This window comes from Microcebus murinus, chromosome 11 (genome assembly GCF_040939455.1).
Source record: "Microcebus murinus isolate Inina chromosome 11, M.murinus_Inina_mat1.0, whole genome shotgun sequence".
Taxonomy (NCBI): Eukaryota; Metazoa; Chordata; class Mammalia; order Primates; family Cheirogaleidae; genus Microcebus; species Microcebus murinus.
Window position 1 is genome coordinate 84,854,906 of NC_134114.1, and position 24,416 is coordinate 84,879,321.

Consider the following 24,416-nt stretch of genomic DNA (forward strand, 5'->3'; position numbering starts at 1 on the left):
GCCTCTCGCGTAGCTGGGACTACAGGCATGCACCACCATGCCTGGCTAATTTTTTCTATATATTTTTAGTTAGCCAATTAATTTCTTTCTATTTTTAGTAGAGATGGAATCTCGCTCTTGCTTAGGCTGGTCTTGAACTCCTGAGCTTAAACAATCCACCCACCTCGGCCTCCCAGAGTGCTAGGATTACAGGCGTGAGCCACGGCACCTAGACAGAACTCATTCTTTTTAATCCCAATGTAGTATTCCACTTCATGGATGTATTCTATTTATTTAAAAGTAGTTGTGCTTTTATACCAAATAGAAATTTTCCGTTTGTTTGAAGTACCCTGAGAATCTGCTCTATTACTCCTAGTCTAGGAACAGACATCACCAGTTCAAAGAACTCTTAATTGGCCCTCTACATACATTATAGCCATTAACAAATTAAAATAAAAATTTTCCATGCTGCCATAACACCCTCCTTTGAAGAGGGTATAACTGTTTTCATAATTAAAAGACAGTGAAATGTTTTTTAAACATTTAAATCTCTGTTCCTTTTGCAATTTATCCTAGTGTATAGTATGAGGAATACACACATTTTTTTCCTTTTTTGCTGTCCTATTTCCTAGTACCACCTATTTAAAATCCATCTTTTTACAATTATTTGAGATGCTACCTTTATTATATGCTAAATTTATGTTTACTTCTGGACTTTAAAAATTGTGTTCTAGTGGTTGATCTATTCATGTGCCAATGTTATACTTTTTAAAAAATTTTTAATTTTTAAATAGCTTTGGACTTACAGAAAAGTTGGAAAAAAACAGTAAAGTTTCCATATACCCTTTACTCAGATTCCCCTTATGTCAATATCTTACATATCCTTACTACAGTTATCAAAACTAAGAAATTAACCTGTTGGTGCAATATATTATAGTTAACTACACACATACCGTTTTAGTTCCAAAGGCTTTATACAATATTTTAATATGTGGTAGGTCTACTTCATTCTTTTTTATATAGTTTCCTATTTTTGCTGGTTTTTAAGAAATGTCTAGCTGCAGAAAACAAAACAAAAACCTTATATAGTATTTTTATTGGGACTGTAAAATTTATAAATTAACTTAAGGAGAAATGACATTTTATGATGCTGAATCTTCATGTACAAGAATGTTTTCCCATTTGTTGAAGTCTACTTTTCTGTCTTTCGAAAGTGTTTTATAGTTTCTCACATATGTGTTTTGGACACTTACGCAGTTTGTGCCTAGATTTTTTTTATTGTAAATGAGATCTTTTCTTTCATTTCATCTTGTATCTTGTTTCTCTTTGTGCATATAAAGATTCTGTATATTTTGTATTATACCATGCCATATTACTAAATTATTATATATTATTATAATATCTAGTTGATGCTATCTGATATTCCAGGTATATAATTATATTATGTGCCAATGGTATTCCTTCTAATTTTTTTCTTTCTAATTGCTTTCATTAATTTAATTATGTTGACTAATATTATTAGAAATAGAATGGTAAATGTAGGCCTTCCCTAACTTTAGGACTGTATCCACTGTTTCCACTTAAGTATGCTGCCGGCTTTGTGCTTGATATATTATGGTAAAGAAGTGTTCTTTTTTTTTTTTTTTTTTTTTTTTTTTTTTTATTCTTTTTTTTTTCTTTTAGCAGTTAGAGGGTAGAGATAAGAAGTGTTCTTTTTTATTCAGTATTTTCAACAAGAATGGGCATTGAATTTGTAAAATGTCTTTTCATCATTTTTGACATGATTATATATTTTTTCTATATAGATCTATTAATATGTGAGTGATATGATCAATTTTCTAATAGCAATAACGTTTTCATTGTAAATTTTATAGATTTCCCAATCTCTTTTGGGGTCAGTTTTGATAAATTATATATTCTGGCAAATTATTTATCTCATTCAGATTTTCAAATTTGTTTGCATAGAGTTGAGCACAGTAGTCTTTTATGAGTCTTTTGATTTCCTGCCCTCTTATTTGTATTTTTCCTCTCATTTCATTATCATCTGAAAGTGCTAACAAATATATCTCTGTTTTTCCACTAAAACAAAATAATAAAAGCAGCTCTGTGGCCTGGCGCGGTGGTTCAAACCTGTAATCCTAGCACTCTAGGAGGCTGAGGTAGGAGGATTGCTTGAGACCAGGTGTTAGAGATTGCAATGAGCTATGATCACATCATTGCACTCTACCCAGGATGACAGAGCAAGACTCTTGTTTCAAGAAAAACCAACTCCACTAATTTAAAAAAGTGATCCCAAACTTCTTAAATTAGTAATAATGAATCTACCATATTTAATCCTAATTGAGTGTCTTCTGCCTGCCTAAAACTTTTCTGCCTCCTTGCCTTAATCTCTTATACTTGTAAATTTGTTTTTCAGTGAACATTTGGATAGAAGTCTAGATAACAGTCCTTTTGCTTTCTTCTCCCCTACCCCACATTAATGGGGTAAAGGAATCTCTTTAGTAGGCATCTTAACTACAGAAAAATAAATTGGGACGTTTGCATACTCTCAGTAAAGTGAAAGATTCAGAGGTTTTCCCCATTTCACAAAACATGGCAGCTGCAATGTGATCACACGTTTCAAATTCTTAAAAAATGTTGTCGAATGACTTGTAGTTCATATATATTTGGAATGAAATTCTTGTGATTGCAAAAAGGGCATTCTAGAGTACATTATTTCACAAATTTTGTATAAAGCTATTTTTGCCTGGGAAGGAATGGCTGCAACATCCTAAAAGGATATAGTAGGGTATGTCTCCATGAAACATCTTATGATTTCCATAAAATTAGATGCTTTCTAGAGCAAAAATGACTTTAATGATTGGGATTCTGGAGTGGAGGAAAAAGACATGATTGATCATCCTTTTGATGGTTGAATTGGCCATCTGAAGGATTGAATTTTTTTATCCCTCTAATAAAGAGCACTTTTATAGTAGTCATTGCTCATCTTGCCCATCTGGCTCTTTTTGAGATTGTATAAAGTTATAATGTCTGTGTCTCAGCATACCTGGGTATGCCTGGTTTTTTTTGTTGTTGTTGTTGTTACCTTTTCTCTTATTTTGGGGGTATAAAATTGCCTGTTAATATTATCTAAAATAAAGAATTTTAAGGCTACATTATTAGAATTCTGTCAGATCCCCATATCTGTCATATGGTTTTTAATGTGCTATATATTTCCAGACCTGCTTATTAATGGTGTGATATAAACAGAGAAATGATCATTCCTATGAATTTCTCCTTTTTTTTTTTTTGAGACCTCACCTCTGTCTTTCTCAAGAGGCTAAATTACTTCTTCACCTCTTGTCTATTGGTTGGAGGAGAGTAGTATTTTCTGTAGATTAACATTAAGTCTTACTAAGGGAGTTATGTTACATATGTATTTTCATAATATAACTTAAATTTACATAGCACTTTTATTTTTTAGTCTACCTTTTTTTTACTAATCCTAGCACTATCCCTTGAAGTTATATTAAAGCAGGTAGTAGATGTCTGTTTACAAATTATGAAATGAATTATTAATAAAATGAAAAGGCAAAGGTGAAACCATAACCAGGCCTGAAATTAAGACCCAAGTCTCTAAATGCAAGGCTAGTGCTCATTCTTTTCAACCATAGAGAGTTTTGTAGGTGATCCCCACCTCCAGGACTCTCCTTCCTCCTCATTATTGTTGACTCTAACCATTATAGTCCTACTAGATCTGAGTCCCTTGATTTCCCTTATTAGGGCCTTCTAGTTACTGAACTCCAGTATTGTTGTGACTAGCCAGTATTATAACCTGTCTGCCTTATCTATATATAGTGGATTTCATATTATAGAAGCATTTTTATGTTAAGCTCTTTAAGTATTATGTAAGTACAAACTATGTAATACTCTTCTATTAAATTATTAAGATAGGTAGGATTTTATTTATTCCAGAATGAGTTTGGTGTAAACTAAAAAGAGAATGTGGGTATCCTGAATCCTACTTGGTTAATCTTAATATAATTCCTAGCATTCTATAATTCTTCATGCCAAGGACCTCTTAGGACCTGGCTATCTTTTGTGTCTTCCTCGTCTATCCTTTTCTTTCCCAGTCATGTAATCAACTGCCAGAATCTGCTTTACTTCTGACAATACCTATTCTTCAGGCCATCTGTTTTCTTTACGTGTCTTTTGGCCTCAGTTTGAGTACAGTGGGTCCCAAGGCCATATATGCCATAGCATGGCCTTATATTCATCCTTTTGAATAAGTTTAATAGAACTTATTAGTAATTCTTATTTATCATCTTCCTATTAAAGAGATTGAGTCTCCATCTCATGCTCTCCTTCATACCGATTTTGTTAAATGACTGCCTTTTAATGAGATCTTGGAACTTCAGAACTACTTCACCATGGAAGATGTTTAAGACTAGTCTTCTATCAAATGAAAAGTGATGAAATAGAATATGTAATCTCATTAATCCATTATAGCTCTAAAATTTTGTGACTAGTAGACAAAATCCAGAAATAAAGTAACATTAGTAATATAAATAAATTTCTTATCAATGCTTATATTCCCTAAGTTTTGCCTGTAAGAGGATAAAATATCTTAAACCTTGAAAAAATTCTTATCTGATAGAAAGCTTATCCATTTGTGAAAAGGCAGTTGTATTCAAACACTGCTGAAGTTCTCTCTTCTATTTTAGTTCTATTTGCCTTCAACTAAGACCCCAGAGTTTCATCCTCTTAGAAAGATGCTAGTACTTGAACAATATTGTTTTGAGACCAAACTAGCATATTAACACAATTCTTATGTAGTGTCTGAAGAGTTTTGTTTCCTTTATTCCTTTCTTTAAAAACAAGCAGCCACTTTATTTTTAGTAGTGAATTTCAAAATGCTTTTTAACCTTATAGGTCCAAGGGTAGCCAAGGATGGCTGCAGCTTCATATGATCAGTTGTTAAAGCAAGTTGAGGCACTGAAGATGGAGAACTCAAATCTTCGACAAGAGCTAGAAGATAATTCCAATCATCTTACAAAACTGGAAACTGAGGCATCTAATATGAAGGTATAAAGACTGTGATGTTTAATTGTAGTTTATCCATTTTTATTCAGTATTCCCTCTTGTAAACTTGGTATAAGATACTTTACTTACATAAAAATATATTTTAAGTTAAGCAATAATATAATATGTAAACTTGTTCTTACAAAAGTTAGCATTTATATTTTTAAATAAGATACATTGAATTCATCCAGTGAGTCATGTAAAGAAAATAAATGTAAAACTCTAATAACTAGTCAGTCTTAGTTATTTTTAAGATTAGAAATAAAAGACCGACTTTAGCATCACTATACTGAGGCAGGGTTTTCTGTGTAATTCATACAAATCAACTTCATGATTTTAGAATATATCTGAAACATTAAATACAGCCTTCCTCCCCGATTCCCTCCTATCTTATCACTACTTAAGTGTTACAGTGATAAATTATCAAAAAAATCAGGATGCCCTAGTGGGAAGAACCCCAAACTGAAAGTCAGTACCTGGTTCTATCTCTGGTTTTGCCACAAACTGAAGCTACATGACTTCTGATTATCCTTTAGTACTTAAGTTGTCTTTTTTGGAAAACAGTCATTGCACTAGTCTAGATTTCCACGTCATCTTCAAAGCCAAATAACATTGAAAAGGTGTGATGACCTCCAAGAAAATTTATAAAATATTCAGTCTATAGTGGGGAAAACATGTTTAGTTTCAAAATAATCAAGGTTAAAACTTTAGCTATTTTAATTCCCAGTTGCTTAGGCAGATTCTCTTCTCATGAATTTAATAACTTCATAGAATCAGAGCTCATCAACAAAAATGTTGCCTCCTTCCTTTTAAAAAATCCTTCCTGCTTTATGTTGTTCTGGCCCCTTGGCTATTTTAACATCTGAGTTCCTGACCCTGTTCTTCCTGTCTACTCACTACTCTTATTCCTTACTCATTTCCTATTCTATCCTAGTTTTTTTTTTCTTCTATGCATTTTCAAGGTCTCTCTTATTCTCTAGGCTTTTGTGTATCACTGAAGTAACTATTTTTGCTTCTCTTTTACCCTTTATATTCAGTATCATAATGGTTCATCGTTTTGTTCATGTGTACTATTCTTTCTTTCTATCAGTCTTTTCTCTCTAAGAATATCTGTGGTAAAACTGTCCCCAGGATTGACAGACATCCAAAATGTCTACTTCAAATCCTTTTGGAAATACAGTAGACTGTACACAAATTTTTTTTTCTTGCTAATCTATGTGTGACTGTAAACAAACATTTTTTTTCTAGTTCATCAATGAGTGACTTTAAAAACACCTAAATCAGTTACCTAATAGGTTTAAAAAAGAGTAGTTTGATATTTTAATACTGATCAACACAGTACATCTCATTGTTATACATGGCATGTGTTTTTAAAATTTTAAAGGTATAGAATTAAAATATTCTTTATTTTGGGTGTGGTATATTTTGCAGAGAACTCCTCTTGGCAGATCTATCTGGATAGTAAATGTCCTTTTTGTAACAAAGTACAGAACTCTGAGATCTCTTGTTTATTTGAACAAATTCAAAATTTTATTATTGGGAGATTTTTTTTAACTTATCCTTAGGTCCATCTCCATGTTGAAATGGAATGTCTCTCAAAGTGATAGTACAAATCATACTCTTAAATTCCCCAATGAAACATCAAGGTGACCATTTATCCATGTAGTGTAATACAGATCGAGTATCTGTTATCCAAAATGCTTGGGACCAGAAGTGTTTCGAATTTTGGATTTTTTCAGATTTTGGAATATTTGTATTATACTTACTGGTTGAGCATCCCTAATCTAAAAATCCAAAATCTGAAATGCTTCAGTGAGCATTTCCTTTGAGTGTCATGTTGGAGCTCAAAAAGTTTGGGAATTTGGAGCAATTTAAATTTTCAGATCTTTAGATTTAGGATGCTCAGCCTGTATACATCATGAATAGTGACACTTCAGATAGGTCAGAATTCAACCATGAATTCACTGTTACTCAGCACCTGCTTCTGCAGAAATCCTTGCAAATCTGTCCATGTTTTTCTTTAGGGTTGGACACATGGTATCAGCAGTTACAGCCTTATAATGAAATTGTTTATGTGTCTCTTCCTTAAGAGGCATTATGCTGCTAAAGAGCAGAAACCATGACCTGTTTATTTTGTCTTACAATATTATTTGTGTAAAGATACTTTTGGAGCCATTATAACTTCCTACATTGGATTAAAGTTAATCCAATATGATGGTTATTTCCCCCCAAATGTTATTAGATTTTGTAATACATTATATAATCTTGAATCATGTTTCCTGATCATTAACCTGTGTACCCCAAAGAAAGTCAAGGCATGTCTCCTCTAACCAGATTAAACTAAGGAAGTCTAAAATTTATATAGTAGTACCATCTAGTGGCAAAGGAGAATACTGCTTTGCTATTGATTATATGACATTGATACAAACTAAAAGCATTTTGTGTGTGGCAGCCAGGGAAATATGTCTATAAGAGTTAGAGAAATGTGAACACTGACTGTATATTTGAGGATATTAAAGAAATGTTTATGTTTTAGGTATAATGATGACATTGTGGTTGTGTTTAGAAAGAATCCTGTTTAAATATACATGTATACATATTGAAATATTTACAGAAGAAATTATATAATGTCTGGGATTTGTCTTCAGAATAAATCGGGTTGGAGGGATGGAAATGGAGGAAGCGGGGTATGTATGTTGATGAAACAAGATTGATCATGAGTTGATAATTATTGAGGTGGAGTGTGAAAATACATGGGGGGTTGTTATAATATTCTCTGTGCTTATGTATATGTTTGAAATTTTTTGTAATAAAAATAAAATAAAATAGAAATTGAATGGGGTTTAGATGACCTGAAATCAGATAAATACAAAATTGTAGCTAAACTTTCTTTTAAAAAATTGTGTACTATATTTTTTTACTCCAGAGCTAGAATTCTTTAAATTGACTTTAAAATGCTGAGCATAGCAACAAGATAAATATGGTCATACATATATGTGAAGCATTTAAACTAAAAGATGATATGGTATAGGAAGAATTATCTATAGGCAAATCATTAATGAAACATTTACATCTTTGTTGTATTTTGACAAAATGAAATACTTATAAATTTATCTATAAACTATAAAATCACATACATATAAGGTATGTATCTTTACTTTTAAGCATGTAAAAAAAGAAATAAAAATTCAGATTGAGGCCAGTCACAGTGGTGCCTGCCTATAATTCTAGCACTTTCAGAGACCAAAGCAAGAGGATTGCTTGAGGCCAGGAGTTAGAGACCAGCCTGGGCAATATAGAAAGACCCCGTCTCTATAAAAACATTTAAAAATTAGCAGGGCATGGCGATACATGCCTACTGTAGTCCCAGCTCTTCAGGAGGCTGAGGCAGGAGAATCACTTGACACCAGGAGTTTGAGGTTACAGTTGAGCTATGATGATGCCACTGCACTCTGAGCCAGGTAACAGAGCAAGACTCTATCTAAAAAAAAAAATTCAGATTGATACATTTCATATATGTGGTTGAATAACCCCCCTGAAATGACACAATTGCTCGTAGATGAATATTACTGATGTGACCACAGCATATTTCTTCTCTAATGAATAATTCTCTAATGCTTCTTAAATCTTAAAATACTTTAAAAAAACAGTGTACCATTATATAAGGTAATTGACTAATGTTTTAATCCAAGCTTCCTGAATTTATAAATACAGATGAACATTCTCTCCTTCAAAATTACATATGTATTTTAAAAGCTACAATTTCTCAAAGCACTTTTTGAAACATTTTATTTGGAATTACTTTGCAATTATGTTGCATTTCCTTTGAAAAAGTCTTTGAAAATTGAACTCTTCTAGGTTATATGGGGATATTGACTCTGAGTATAGACTGAGATGCATCATTGGTATAGGCAGAAGAATTCCACTGGGGAAAGGAAACCACTGGAGGTCTTGATAAACATGAGGGCAGATGTGAGGTATCGGCAGTTAGAGGAGCTCCAAATGCATGGCTGAATTTTACCATGGCACATGGGCTGAACTTTTTGTGGTGAAGGAGGCTGAGGATGGACTAGAAAGGCAGAATGTTAGGAGGTAAAGTCCTGCTAAAAGAAGAGACACATTATTTTTCACACCACAGGTCTCTTCCGCAAGACGTTTGCCACTTCTCCTTAGTACATTTCTTGGAGTTCACTTTGGCAGTTTCTTTTGAAGTTAAATCCTATGACTCCACATTTGAACTTCAAGAAATGTACTAAGGAGAAGTAATAGCATGTGTCCACTTAAAGATATGCATAAGAATGTTCATAGTGGCATAGGACATGATGGCTTCCAAACTAGTAACAACCCATTAAGAGGAGAAAGCATAAATAAATTGAGGTGTATTTACACAGTAGACTACTGCATATTACATGACATTAAAAAATAGTGAACATTATTAAAAAATTTAAAAATAATGATTTTTTAAAAAAATTAAAAATAAATGATAGATGCAACAGCATGGATGAATTTCACAGATATTATATTGAGCAAAAAATGTGAGATATAAATTATATACTCTATGGTTATACTCTATTCATATGGACTATTTATGAGATTATTTTAATAGTGTGGGTAGAGTTAATACCAGAATAATGATACTAAGAATAAACCTGAACCAGGTAATGATAATAAGAATGTAAAAGAGATAGATAGCTGTAAGAGAGATAATAGAGGTGGACTCAAAAGAATTTGATAACTGCTTGAAGAAGAGGGGCATTAAGGATTTGAGCTATAGGAGAAAGAGAAGGTAAATGCCATTTAACTGAGAGAAGAGTACAAGGCAAAGAACAGGTTTCAGTGGCACTAAGTGACAATTCAGTTCTGGACAATTAGATATGAGGTGCACATCATCCAGATGCAAAGCATCTATCAGTCGGTTGGGAAAGTGAGCCTGAAGTTGGCAAATGAGGTTAAGATTAGAGACATATAATTGGAAGTTACCTACACAAGAGTAGTTGTTGAATTGTGAAACTGGGCCGTGTAAGAAGTAGGGATAAGATTAAAGGATTGTTGGAGGACTACAAGCAGTAGCCAGTGGCTGAAAGGGGAGAATTGGGATCCTGGAAAAAATCACAGGTAGCCTGCAGTAATAGTTCTCAAATTTTATGAAAGAGATAGTGTTTCTATTCTGTTATGAAAGTTTATAGTAGACTTTTCAGAGGCATTCCATATTCATTGAAGTGAAGTATCCCTGTGCAGATTTGTTTTCAATCCACAGACATCATGTCCTCTGGATATAATATTTTGAACATGTATACCAGTCAACTTCATTTCTTATATCTACTTACCCAAGCCTTTCAGATTCCAACATGGTCTGTCTATTATTTAAAGGTTAGGTCCTAGGGTCACAGGCTATTTGTTGTTTTTAACTTAGGGACTGTTTTTAATGCTTGCAATGTCACTGTCAAGGTAAACCATTGAAGCTATGTTTGTTGTATTCACTCACTTTTTGACAGATTTTCCTTTCATTGCACTTATGGATCACTTTTCATATAGGGGAATATGACTATTAGTTATAAGTTGTCTTGCATTTGGAAAACCTAATTGGTCAAACATGGGACCATGCTGGGAGCTAAAGTGGAATGCCTCAGTATATGGAAAATAATATAAATTATTATTAAGGAACATGTAGTAAAAGCCAAAGTTCACAAATACAAGGAGAGAAAAACTGGTAGAAAATGAAAATTTCCAACATTCTTTAAGAAAAAAGTTGTCAAAAGATTTACATGGGAAGAAAAAGAATGGCATCAAAAGTAAAGAGGTAGTGAGTATACAGGCATTTGAATATCTGCTAAATATAAATCAATATGCTAATATAATATATTAAATGTGGTATATAAAAGCTTGAATATTAAGTTGTTTAAGAGACATGTATTCTAAACACATAACTAGCTTTGGTAGCTTGGGCAAGTCTCTGGGTCTCACTTGGTTTATCTAAAAAATGGGAATAATTTGCCTTGTATTTTTCTGAAGTTAGAAGTAATAAATGTATCTTAAGTGTGCTACATAGTTATCTTGAACAGAAACACCCCATAATCACCATTATCACAGAATATCACTATTGTTATTATTGGGGTATGATTTATTCAGAATGAATAGTAGGTAATATATGTGAAGTTCTTTACAGCTTATGGCATATTTTTAAAGTAATCTGAAAGAACTTTTTTCCTCAGCATAGCTAACTGCCAAGAAACACAGAATTATGTCTTGAAGTTATTTAGAATTTCATTATGTTAATATTTTGTGTTCTTTTTTACAGGAAGTACTTAAACAGCTACAAGGAAGTATTGAAGATGAAGCTATGGCTTCCTCTGGACAGATTGATTTATTAGAGCGTCTCAAAGGTAAATTTTTAAAAGGTGTTTTAAAATAACTTTTTAAGCACAAATTGTCAACTTTAGGTGTGTAGATCCAAGGACAGCTTCCCTTGATTTGGATAGTGTTATCAGACTGGCATATCAGCATTATTCATCAGGATGTAATTGTTAAAGTACAAATACATAAAAAAATCTATTTGCTTGTCATTTCTTCAGTTAAACATTTAGCAGGCTTTGAATAAACTATTTTAGATCCCTTGCTTGATAATTTTCAGCTCTTTTTAAAAGCTCATTGCTATTCTGCCAGTCCTTAAATAGGACTTTAGTATGCTGTGTGCCATAGACTGAAGCCCACTGTCTCATTTGAAAAAGTATTGTCTTCATCAAGGATAGAAATGCTTTATCTTATCACATATATAAGTTAATTATAAACCAATTTAAAAATATTTTCAAACACTTATTTTTTAAAACTCCTTTGATATAATATCAAACAAATGCTCCAAAATGACCAATTTTTACTTTTCTATGCAAGCAAAAAATAAATTCAGTACTTTTTGTTTAGTGTTTGAAATACACAGCAATTGGTAAAAATATCCCAATTACATTGTAAAAATCTAATTCTTACCCTTTCTTCATAGATGTTAAGAGGCAGAGGAAAGTAAATTTGCTGTAGAAATATGTTTATTCTAAATTCAGAATGAACATCTCAGAACTATTTTCTTTAAACCCTCTTTAGGGTATTTATGCATATACCCCACCTATTGCCATCTAATTTAAATTTAAAAGAAGACAAAAGAGACTTTTGGTTTTTAGGTAGGAGTTCCTCCAGTTCCTGAGGAGATAGGATATAGATTTATCCCCGAGAAAACTGTGAAATGATTCCATCATGTTCTGTGCTAGAATAGATCAGATTGATTCATTGAATCAGCAAATAGTTGTTGGCTTCCTCTTAGCAGAATTTTTAAAGAATGTCTTTCTCATTTTGTTGCTTGAAAATTCCAATGTCAAAACAGGGAACATGCTTAGTAATAATTGAAGCTAGGCAGAGAAATTACTTTCGGGTTCCAAAATATTATGTAGAGGAAATCTAAGGAAGGACATTCTGTCTAATTTTCCTTTCATAACATACATACTCCTATTTTTCTCCCTACCCAAGTGTACTTCGCAGGGAAAGTTTAGCCATTCTGATTCTAAATATTATTTCATTTAGTCATATATATTTGTGACTAAACTGTAAATGCAAGATTTCACTTTTAAAACCATATAATAGAATCAAGAATATTTTAGGCCACCTAAAGCAATTGTTATATAAAAACTTATCTTTATTTTATTTAGAACTCAATTTAGATAGCAGTAACTTCCCTGGAGTGAAACTACGGTCAAAAATGTCCCTCCGATCTTACGGGAGCCGAGAAGGATCTGTATCAAGTCGTTCAGGAGAGTGCAGTCCTGTTCCAATGGGTTCATTTCCAAGAAGAACATTTGTAAATGGAAGCAGAGAAAGTACTGGATATTTAGAAGAACTCGAGAAAGAGAGGTAACCTTTATTCATTATATAGTAAACATTGACATTTATACTCCAGTTTATTATTGTTATTTTGGTAGTATATGGTATAAATTATGAATTTATTGTAGGTAAAAGCTAATATTTGCAGAGAATTTTGTATTTTTTAACTCAAAGATAGCATGTTACTGATTCCACTTTTATTAAATCTAAAAGTGAAGAGAAGGCAGTTTCTTGGAATTCTGAGACTTCTACTTTGTCACTTAGATACTTCGAATACTCTGTATATTGAGTAATAAACATGATCATAATATTTATATCTGGTTAAAGTATGTAACTGATTTCTAAGTGAACTTCTGGTTATCTTTTGAAGTATATTCTTTTATTTCTAGATCCAGTATGAGATGACTCTTTCCATATGGAAAGCCTACTACAAGTGGCCACAAATGAAACATTTTTTAATATATGTTTCAATGTCTAAAAAGTCATTGCCTAACATATGGAATGATTTCTGGCTCCTCATAGCTAGTATATTAATTTTTCTCTTTCTGAAGTTAAAGTTATCTCCCTATAGATATCAGAATATATATCATTATCAAGAACTTCACTATTTTATAGCCCCCAAAAGATTCCTTAATGCACATATGATACCTCATTACCTTAACATTCCTAAAAGTTCTATTATAATTCAAGAAATGGCAAAATATGTAAATATTACATATTAGCTCTGTGACACTGGTCATTAAATTTTGTGTCATTTTCTTTTGTAAAATCAAGATATGTTTCTCCTTTGCAGAATTGTTGTTGTGAAAATTGAATATTAATGTATAGGAAATGCCCAGCATATCTCACTGAACTGCAAAAGACCTTTTATTATTTTCTCTCTGGTTTTAGGTGTGCCCATCTATAAAAATAGGGATAGTCATCTGGACCAGAAGTAGTGTTAAGCTTTCTTCATTTCTTAAATTTACATGAGTCTCCGTTTGATGCATTGAACTTTGACTGTTGAAACACTATCCTAAAAAATGAGGAGTGTGCAAGGGTCCATGATCTTCCATCTCTTTGTCCCCTTTAGTCTCTATTAAGAGGCAAAGGGCATGTGAGCATACCAGGTTTTGTAGGAACTTCCTTTGCTTCCTGTAGGTAAAATCCTGATTTTATTATCAGAGAGGGGGAGTTTTAGAGACAGATTAATTTTTAAAGTAGATTTTACTACAAATACTAGTAAGCCTAATAAATGCAGCTGTAAGTAGTAAGGAATACTTGTAATTAAAATGTTCTTGTTTTCTGTCTTGACATTATTTATTCCTTGCAAATCTTCCAAAGTTCTTAGAATTTAAGAATGAAATTCTTAAATTCATGAAAAGCTTATTTCTCTTTTCAGAGATTTAAATGCAATAATCCTAATATGTTTTATTTATTACTCTAAATTACTTTAAGCTAATATTCTTTTAACTCCAAATGGAGAATACTTTTCTTCCTAAAATATTTAAAGGTGTTTTATCTCTCTTATGTTACTGTAGAAAAGATGTCTTCTTCTGTTTTTCTTCCCAGAATATGTCCCAACCTCTAATTCAGACATTATTACACGCTACAAAAAGTTGCTTTATGTGGAGAAAAAGAGGTATCAGTGTGCCATTGTTCAAAGGTTCTCACCCCATCTGATCATCAGCATCGTAATGCTACTTCAAAAAGCATCATGATGAACATCAGTATTCCATTTTATCCTTTCCTATCTCCTGTCTTGCTTCCCATGAGATAGTTACTTCCATAACTCTAAATTATATGTTTATATTACTAGGTCTTGACTTACTTTGGTCATGACTTACTGACTTAAAGATTTGTTAAATTCATTCAATTATCCACTCAGTTTTAAATTCCCTGCCCATTTTTTGGTAGAGAGAATTTGTACACATAAGCAAATATATATATATATTCTTGAATTTGTTACTTTTGTAAATTTAAGTAACATTTATTTCTTGTTCTATCTTGTGACTGACCCTGTCTTTGAAACCCCACTGTATTAAATTGTGGGAACTGTGTGTTTACTTTGACTTTGTTGACACTAATAATGGTTACAAGGTACTGTACATTATTTGAATCTTCATGTTTTTTCTGTAATTATAGGTGTTGAAATCAAATAAGTGTTTTTGTTATGGCTCTGTAGTTGTTGGTCACAGTGGAGTCAGAATTAGTATGCCAGAATTAATTTTTCCTCCTTATTGATAGTATATCATGCCCTCTATGCTGCTTGAAGGAAGATGACTCATTTTGGACTATATCTTTCTTGTATAGCACTTTGTTTTTTCTTGAGTTTCTAATTGCCTTTCTTTTATGTTGTTGGAAGCAGTAACTTGTGCCTTTACCATAATACTAGGGTTTTCTAGTTCATTTTCATAAAGAAATTTTTATTAGAGCCCATTAAATTTTCTGTTCTAATTTGGACCATTTGCTACCTAAGCCTGCCATAAAACTGTCATGTTGGAATTTCTTGTTACACTTCCCATTTAGTTCTGATACATCTTGTGTTTCCTTGGTTCTTAGTTTGTTAGAGGGAGATAAATTGAGTCCTTGCTTATGTGACAGTATCTTTATTTTACTCTTACACTTGATTGATAGTTTGGATAGGTCTAGGGTCAAACTCATTTTTCTTCTTCATTATCAAGATTGCTGATGAGAAGTTTGATGCCCTCATTCCTTTGTAGATGACCATTTCTCCTCTGTTGAAGCTTTTGAATGTCTTGTTACACATATATTCTTCACTCATCATTCTAGATATTTATGTGCCCTTTTGGTCTGGAAATTTGTTTTCTTCAGCATTTTTCTATTATGTTACTTCTTTAATGATTTTCTCCCATCTGCTTTTTCTGTTCTTTCTTTCTAGACCTTTCTTACTTTATTCTCATTTTCTGTATTCCCCAAGATGAGTGCTAGAAGGTGGTTAAGTCAGGACTTAAACCGAGGTCCTAACGCTTTTGGACCTCAGTTTTCCAGTCTGTAAATTGAGTATAAGAATAACTACCTCGGCCGGGCGTGGTGGCTCATGCCTGTAATCCTAGCACTCTGGGCAGCTGAGGCTGGAGGATCGCCCAAGGTCAGGAGTTTGAAACCAGCCTGAGCAAGAGTGAGACCCCGTCTCTACTAAAAATAGAAAGTAATTGCCCAACTAAAACTATATAGAAAAAATTAGCCAGGCATGGTGGCGCATGCCTGTAGTCCCAGCTACTCAGGAGGTTGAGATTGCTGTGAGCTAGGCTGACGCCAAGGCACTGTACCCCAGGCAAAGAGTGAACCTCTGTCTCAAAAAAAAAAAAAAAAAAAGAATAACTACCTCAAAGGATGTTGTAAGGAATAGTTAGATTTTTTTTTTAAGTTCTTAGCGCTATGCCCAGTACATAAAGCATTCGATAATGTTAGCTATTGTCATTGTCATATTAACTATTAATTTATTTAACAAATATTTGTTGAATGCTTAATACATATGTGCCACATTGTCCTAGGTGACCCAGAGTTAGCTAGAGGACTAAGAAGACATGAAATTTACATGAGAAAGCATTTTTAAAGAAGACTATTGGCAGTCACAAAATAGGCTTTAGTACACTAAACCCTAAAGACCCTGCCTGTTCTTGGTCTAGCCCTAGTTTCACTTCTGAACCTTAAGAACTGTTCTGTGAGTCACAAGATTAACTACTATCATTTAACCACTTGTTATCATTTTTACTCAAGACACTGTAACCTTGACTTCCCCAGAGCAAATTTAACCACAAATTAATCTTAAATTTGATAGTAACATCTTATCCTTAGCTTCCCTAACTTCCCCTTCACTTTACTACTGCCACTGACTTTGGCCTGTCAGTTTAAGCAGCTTTTATTTCATAAGCCCATTTATTGGAAAATAATTAGAAGAAATAGTAGCATCACCATCTATTCCACTCTTTTCCCTACCTTGGATCTGGTAGGTTCTGTAGGTTCTTACCAGGGAAAGCTAAAAAATGGAATCAGATCTCATCTTTATGCTAGTTGTACCACCCAGCTGTGAAAGGGGTTCTGGCTTTCTCCAGTGCTTTTTCTTGCTCCAGCTTCTCATTGGTTTGCATTCCTCCAAAGTTCTGCATCATAGGCTGGGGCTTTCTTCCTTCCCATGTAGTCCCTCACTATTGAGGTTGCCACATCAAGAGTGAAGGCTTTTTTCTTAATTTTAAAGTTGCTCCTCAGTAAAGGATAGGAAATTTTAGCAAAAACAGAACCTTCCACATAATTATATTCATACTCACTACTAAAAATCTGTTTTGATTATATTTTCCCAAGGAAAAAAGTTCGATTTGATTATATTTCCCAAGAAATATAATCAAACAGAACTTTGAAAGTAATAATAATATCAGAGTGGGGAACATGTCTCTGTGTATGACCAAACTCTAGAAGCCATAATAGAAAACATCTATAAATCTAACTTCCTGAAAATCAAAATTTTCTACATGACAAAAACATTACAGTTGGCCCTTGAACAACATGGGGGTTAGGGCCACCAATACTCTCGTGCAATTGAAAATCCATGTATAACTTTTGATTCCCTAAAAACTTAAATACTAATAGCCTGTTGTTGACCAGAAGCCTTGCCAATAACATAAACAGTCAATGAACAGATATTTTGCATTTTATATATATTATATACTGTATTCTTAACAATAAAGTAAGCTATAGGAAAAATGTTACTAAAAAAATCATAAGAGAAAATACATTTACTATTCATTAAGTAGAAGTGAATCATCATAATAGTCTTCATCCTTATCATCTTCATGTTGAATAGGCTGAGGAGGAGGTAGAAGAGGATGAGTTGGTCTTGCTCTTTTGGGTGGCAGAGACAGAAGAAAATCTGCATATTAGTGGACCCATGCAATTCAACCAAGTTGTTCAGGGGTAGACTGTATAAACAAAGTTAAAAGATAAATGATAAACTAAGAAAATATTTGTGCAACCCAATAACTGGCAAAGTGTTATCATTCTTAATATAGAAGAGATCCTATAAATGAGTAAGAAAAAGTCACAAAAAAGGAAATATAAATAATTTTTAGACTTGAAAAAATGCTTAACCACATATTAAGAGAGATCAAATAAAAACTAGTGACATACTGGGTTTTTTCCAAAAATAAAAACCCTAAATATATAAAAATTAAATTAAAAAGGTATATTAGATATTTGCATTGGCAAAGGTGGTAGCATAAATTGGAATACTATTTAACAAGTGCATTAAGTTAAAAATTCATATACCTTATAAATTTATCTTGTACAAATGCTTGCACATGTGTGAAATGAAATATATATAAGGATATTCGATGCAGCCTTGTTTATATTAATAATAACAAAAGATTAGAAAAGCCCCTGGTGCCCATCAACTAAGAACTGGTTATAGTGTTTTCCTACATGGATTCATGAATACTGTGGAATATTAAGCAGCTAGCAAAAAAAGTACCTTATATAGGTTGAACATCCCAAATCTGAAATCCAAAATTCTCCAACATCTGAAACTTTTTGAGTTCCAACATGATGCTCAAAGGAAATGCTAATTGGAATACTTCAGATTTTGGATTTTTTAATTTAGGATACTCGGCTGGTAAGTGTAATGCAAATATTCCAAAATCAAAAAAACTTCTGGTACCAAGCATTTTTTTGCATAAGGGACATACAATTTGTACCTCTTCATGTTCTGATATGGAATGATTTTTAAGTGAAAAAAAGAGTTACAGGACAACATGTACTATAATCACATTCTACCATTTATGTTTAAAATGTACACATAAGTATGCACATATACCCTTGCATTTTTATAGACTATCTCTGGAAATATATACAAGAAAATTGTAACAGAAAAGGAGATAGACCATATACTTTTTTGTACCCATTGACTTTTATCCTAGTAGCACTCTTATTGTTTATAATGATCATGTATACAGTGTATACAGGTATGCAGTGTCTTGCTATAGATTGCTATTGAGGACACTGCCAATTGGGTTGTTTAGGAATTATATAACAAATTCATCTTAAAAATCCAAACTCAGAAGTTTTTCTCCCTCAGAATAACTTCTTCTTTTTAGAAAATGACAGTATATTTCTTATTATTTTGACTGCTGAGAAGCTAAAAGCTACATCTGTGTCTAAAGTAGAAATTTCCTATACTCTAGGTTTGTTTTCTGTCATATTTGCTGCTTTTCTTAACTCCTTCATTATACTTTTTATTCTTGTACTAATTTGGGGTTTTCTTATATTTTTACCCTTTGCCTATCATCGTATTCTTAAATTATAAATAAATATGAAGAAAATTTGGTTGAAATGTAAGTATTCTAGTAAGGATGATTACCAACATATTTACGAAAAAGTTTAAACAAATCTTTTTAATATTCAAGTTTTAATGATTATAATATTCTAAGTGCTATCTTTAAAAATCCAAATCAATGTAAATTTTTCATGAGTTCATTATTAATACTTTAGTTTAAGCAAAGATCTTTACAATAACATCTGGTAAGGATTGCTCTTATGCAAGTCTATATTAGCATTGTTTAAACTTACCTTTTTTTAAAAAATAGATCATTGCTTCTTGCTGATCTTGACAAAGAAGAAAAGGAAAAAGACTGGTATTATGCTCAACTTCAGAATCTCACTAAAAGAATAGATAGTCTTCCTTTAACTGAAAATGTAAGTAACTTGGCAGTACTACTTATTTTAGACTTTAGTAACTTGAGCTTTAAAAATATCTAGGTTATCTATTAAAAATTCAGGATAACTGAATTTATAGTTATTTGTAAACTATAGTATGTTTCAATGAATTTTTGTTTATAAAGGTGATAAAAACTTCATGATGCTTGAATAGATGTTTATTTTAAGCTGCTAGTTGAGAAAATCTGTCAAATTTCAATTCTAAAGGACCTCAGGGCTCAACTAGGCAACAGGCTTTTTAATTCTGTGTATTGAATTGCTACACATACTCTGTAGAAGTATTTATCACCATCTGCCTATTTTTTTGTACTGTTTTACAGGAATCATGCCAGATAGTTTTTGCAATAAAAATATCTTTGAAGATAATCCGGGTATAAATGGCAACAGCTATAGGCATGGATCTTAGTATTTTTGAAAGTGCTAAAGTTTGTTTTCAAATGTAATGAAAATTTAATCCTGTCAGCCTCTTTCTCTCTATCCAACCTCTCCATGTCAATTATTTTATTCATGGGATGTCACATAAAAGAACATTTCTGAAATATATTAATAATCTCAAACAAGACTGTGTATTTCAACTGTTGTCCATAAATATTTTATATGACTTTTAAAAAGAAAAAAGTAAGCTAATTAAAATATTACTTGCTCTCTTATCTTAGATTTTTCATTTTCTTTTTCTTTTCTTTTCTTTTCTTTTTTTTTTTTTTTCTGGAGACAGAGTCTCACTATGTTGCCTGGGCTAGAGTGCCATGGCATCAGCCTAGCTCACAGCAACCTCAAACTCCTGGGCTCAGGTGATCCTCCTGCCTCAGCCTACCGAGTAGCTGGGACTACAGGCATGTGCCACCATGCCCGGCTAATTTTTTGTATATATTTTTAGTTAGCCAATTAATTTCTTTCTATTTTAAGTAGAGACAGGGTCTCACTCGTGCACAGGCTGGCTTCAAATTCCTGACTTTGAGTGATCCTCCTACCTCGGCCTCCCAGAGTGCTGGGATTACAGGTGTGAGCCACTGCGCCTGGCCGATTTTTCATTTTTTAATAGCATTTTTGAGAGAACATAATAGAAGATAAGGTAAAAGCTGAAGGAGGGAAAACCTTTTCCAAAACATGTAGTTAGCAGGACTTCCTGAGTGGGCATTGGCTGGCAGGCGCTAGAGCTAGAAGCTTAGGTGCTCACTTTCCTAGAATAATCATCCAGGGTTTTGAGAGGAAGAGAAAGGATCCCTCTATCTGACAGTGTCCTTAAAATCATCCTGGGAATTAAGGAGACATAAATTGTGAAAGAACAGTTATTGGAGAATTGTTAGCAGATGAGGATTAGGAATTTAGAAGGATTTGACAGAATTTTAACTTTTATAAAGAAAAATATCAAAGCAGTTTTGTTCACCATTAACTTTGGTAATTAGGAATATACAAAATCCAAAGTCCAGCTGTCTGCATGTAGTCAGGTTCAGAAAAGGACTTAGGCATATATGACAACTCAGGAGCAGTTAATTAGTTACAGTCTGAGACAAAGGTCAGTTGTCAAATAAGTTAATTACTCCCTGTTAAATTATTAAATAATGACATTTATTTAATAGGATATATAAACTATTATTATGGACCATTGGCAACATTAGCATATCTAAACTGCTTGTGTTTTATAACAACTATTTAATTTCACAAATTTTGCTTTTATATTGGGAAACCAAGTTAATGAACACTTTCTTATGGAAGTACTTACCTATATCTATCAAGATATTAGACATTACTTAAAACATCAGATCTAAACCACATTATTACAACACACTGTGTCATGTACAACGGTTTTTTTTTTTTTTTTTTTTTTTTTTTTTTTTTGAGACAGAGTCTCACTTTGTTGCCCAGGCTAGAGTGAGTGCCGTGGCGTCAGCCTAGCTCACAGCAACCTCAAACTCCTGGGCTCCAGTGATCCTTCTGCCTCAGCCTCCCGGGTAGCTGGGACTACAGGCATGCGCCACCATGCCCGGCTAATTTTTTTATATATATATCAGTTGGCCAATTAATTTCTTTCTATTTATAGTAGAGACGGGGTCTCGCTCTTGCTCAGGCTGGTTTTGAACTCCTGACCTTGAGCAATCCGCCCGCCTCGGCCTCCCAAGAGCTAGGATTACAGGCGTGAGCCACAGCGCCCGGCCTGTACAACGGTTTTTGTGTTTTTTTTTTTTAGCAAGGGGTGGGTTGGGAAGTGGAGGACTAATGAATGGAGTTACAGCTGGCTCAGTGGGAATAAGAAATAACATACAGACTATTTCAAATGTATCACAACCCATAATTTGAATATGCCCAAGGGACTACATCCTGCATATAAGTGTCATCTGTATGTTGCAAGGGAAAAGGGTGAGAACTACTCTAACTTAAATTGACAGTGCAATTTGGAGTTCTTGGACCAGAATGCTATCCTGAGTCAGACATGCTCATATGCAGTTTTCTGTGGGCACACAGCATGAAAATCTTTGTTCCCTTCATGGCCCATTATAAGTCTGTTACCTATTATTTTATCTAATCATATTTTTAGCTTTTTGTTACCTCTTGGGGCATGTATATATAGGTTTCATTGCCTTATCCTTCTCATCCTTTGTATGCCTGGCAGTTATCACAGTGCCTGGAATTTTTAGTGGAGGGTTAACAAATTTTTAAATGATTTAACACCCACTCTGTGAAGAAGTACTTGTTTTTATTGTTTCAGCTTTGCTTTCCTTTTGGATTTTTACCAGCCTGTGTTGACTTTGTCTGCTATATTTATGATTATCTATATTACATAAAGGCTTTTTCTTATCCCATTTTCTTCATTTTACAAATGAAAAATTCTGTTTAGTCTCTATGTATATGGTAATCCCTACCTTAAATTGAGGTATATATAAACTTAAGAACGATGGACCTGTTTATTGATATTTCTATGTTGTCTACATTAATATGCTAGTTTTTAATAACTAAAAGTAGTGCCTCTTCAGTGGAGAAGAATCATAAGGGAACTGAAGTTAGCCTCAATCTAACCAAACCAATTATATATTTTAAATGAAATAGTCCAGTTTAAATACAGCCATTTGTGACTTGGCACAGTAATTGTTTCCACTCCATTATCATTTCAGAGATCCACACTGAGCCTAGTACCTATAATCAAGTTTCAGGTCTCCTTGGAGTAAAATATAATTTTCTCATGCACCATGACTTTCTTATTTGCTTATTTATTATCTTTATTTGTACTTACATGCCCTTTTGCTTTTGTTGATAAACACACAAACATAAGATACTAATATTTTTATATTACTTGTGATTTTAGTTTTCCTTACAAACAGATATGACCAGAAGGCAATTGGAATATGAAGCAAGGCAAATCAGAGTTGCAATGGAAGAACAACTAGGTACTTGCCAGGATATGGAAAAACGAGCACAGGTAACTTACTTGTTTTTAAACTATAAAACAGCATCATCTAGGCAAGAGCTATTAGGAATATAATGAATTTATAGCTCTGTTAACATTGATTAAATTTTGTTATTAACGATATTTATAAGTCTGTCTTTACTTTGGCACTATTTCCAAACAAGAATAAATTACCATGGCTGCTGGGCAACATAACCAATATTCATATAATTCTGCCTCCACCATATTCATTTCCCCTAGTACTGTTCTGTTCTGCCTTGGAATTATAAGGGAGAGAAAGAGTTAGATGCTGATCTTCTGGTAGCTGCTAACTAGCTTTAGTTCTCCTTTGAGGTTTTTACTTCCATAATCTAAGTATGTGGGGAATGACATTCAGAATATGTCACTGATCTGCAAGGTGTACACTAAAAAAAAAATCCTCCTTCAAGGATGCTAGGAAAGAAACATAAAGAGAACATTAGTAGGCCAGGCGCAGTGGCTCATGCCTGTAGTCCCAGCATTTTGGTAGGCCAGGAGCATGGCTTGGGCCCAGGAGTTGGAGGCTGCAGTGAGCTATGATCACACCTGTACACTCCAACCTGGGCAAAGGAGAGATGAAACAATTTAGAACATTCCCATATATATACCATCAACTCACGTCAAGAAAGAATATTAACTAGCTTTGCTGTTTATCAAGTATTTTCATGTCTTATTGAAGTTAGCCCTTTTATATTCACGCATGTGTATAACTCACTAATGTTTTTAAACCCTAATAAGGTTTTGCCAGTTGTCTTGTTTGTTTCAAAACAAGCATGTGGAATTTTTTTTTTTTAACTTTTGGGACAAATTGGGAGGAAAACATTTAAAGACTTTCTTTACGTAAGTAGCAAATAAAAGGAAGGACCAACATTGATATGTGGGGTATGAATACATCTTTTTATTAATATTATATAAAGTTTATTTCATAATTTTAAAATCACTAATATAGAACATTTTATATTCCCCAGAATATAGTCTTTATTTTTTTATGCGATAGCTTCCTAAATGTAATATATATTCTATTTATGTCGGAGTATGGTAGTAAGGTGGGGTGATACTTAAACACCAGTCCCATTTTGCATTTCATAATCCATGCATATTAGTTTCATAATGAGGCTGGGGCTTAACTAACGTGTATATGTGTGCATGCATGTGTGTGTGTGTTAGTTATATTATACTATATATATAAAATATATTCTTTTTTCTTACCCTCCTCTTGCCCCTGTTCTGATCAGATAGATTAGTGACTTAAACATCAAAAGTAAAATTAAGTCTTTCAGTAGAAAATATACATCAATATGTTTCTGATATTACAGTAGGAAAGAACTACTTAAATAAGACTAAAAGTACTAATTATAAAATAAAAGACTGATAAATTTTACTG

At 33.0% G+C, this 24,416-nt stretch overlaps 1 protein-coding gene across 15 annotated transcripts in view; it reads left to right on the plus strand.

The window, feature by feature from the left end:
- Nucleotides 1-24,416, plus strand: part of APC (APC regulator of Wnt signaling pathway) — a 125,465-nt gene that overhangs the window by 40,267 nt on the left and 60,782 nt on the right. For 8 of the 15 annotated variants that reach the window (XM_012763756.3, XM_076008270.1, XM_012763759.3 and 5 more), the window contains exons 2-6: nucleotides 4,891-5,043; nucleotides 11,339-11,423; nucleotides 12,732-12,933; nucleotides 19,482-19,590; nucleotides 22,913-23,026. In XM_012763756.3, coding sequence (XP_012619210.2) covers nucleotides 4,909-5,043; nucleotides 11,339-11,423; nucleotides 12,732-12,933; nucleotides 19,482-19,590; nucleotides 22,913-23,026 — 645 coding nt within the window. In that variant the 5' untranslated portion in view covers nucleotides 4,891-4,908. The remainder of the gene's footprint in view (nucleotides 1-4,890; nucleotides 5,044-11,338; nucleotides 11,424-12,731; nucleotides 12,934-19,481; nucleotides 19,591-22,912; nucleotides 23,027-24,416) is intronic. The other 7 variants (XM_012763754.3, XM_012763758.3, XM_012763762.3 and 4 more) reach the window with 1 other exon arrangement.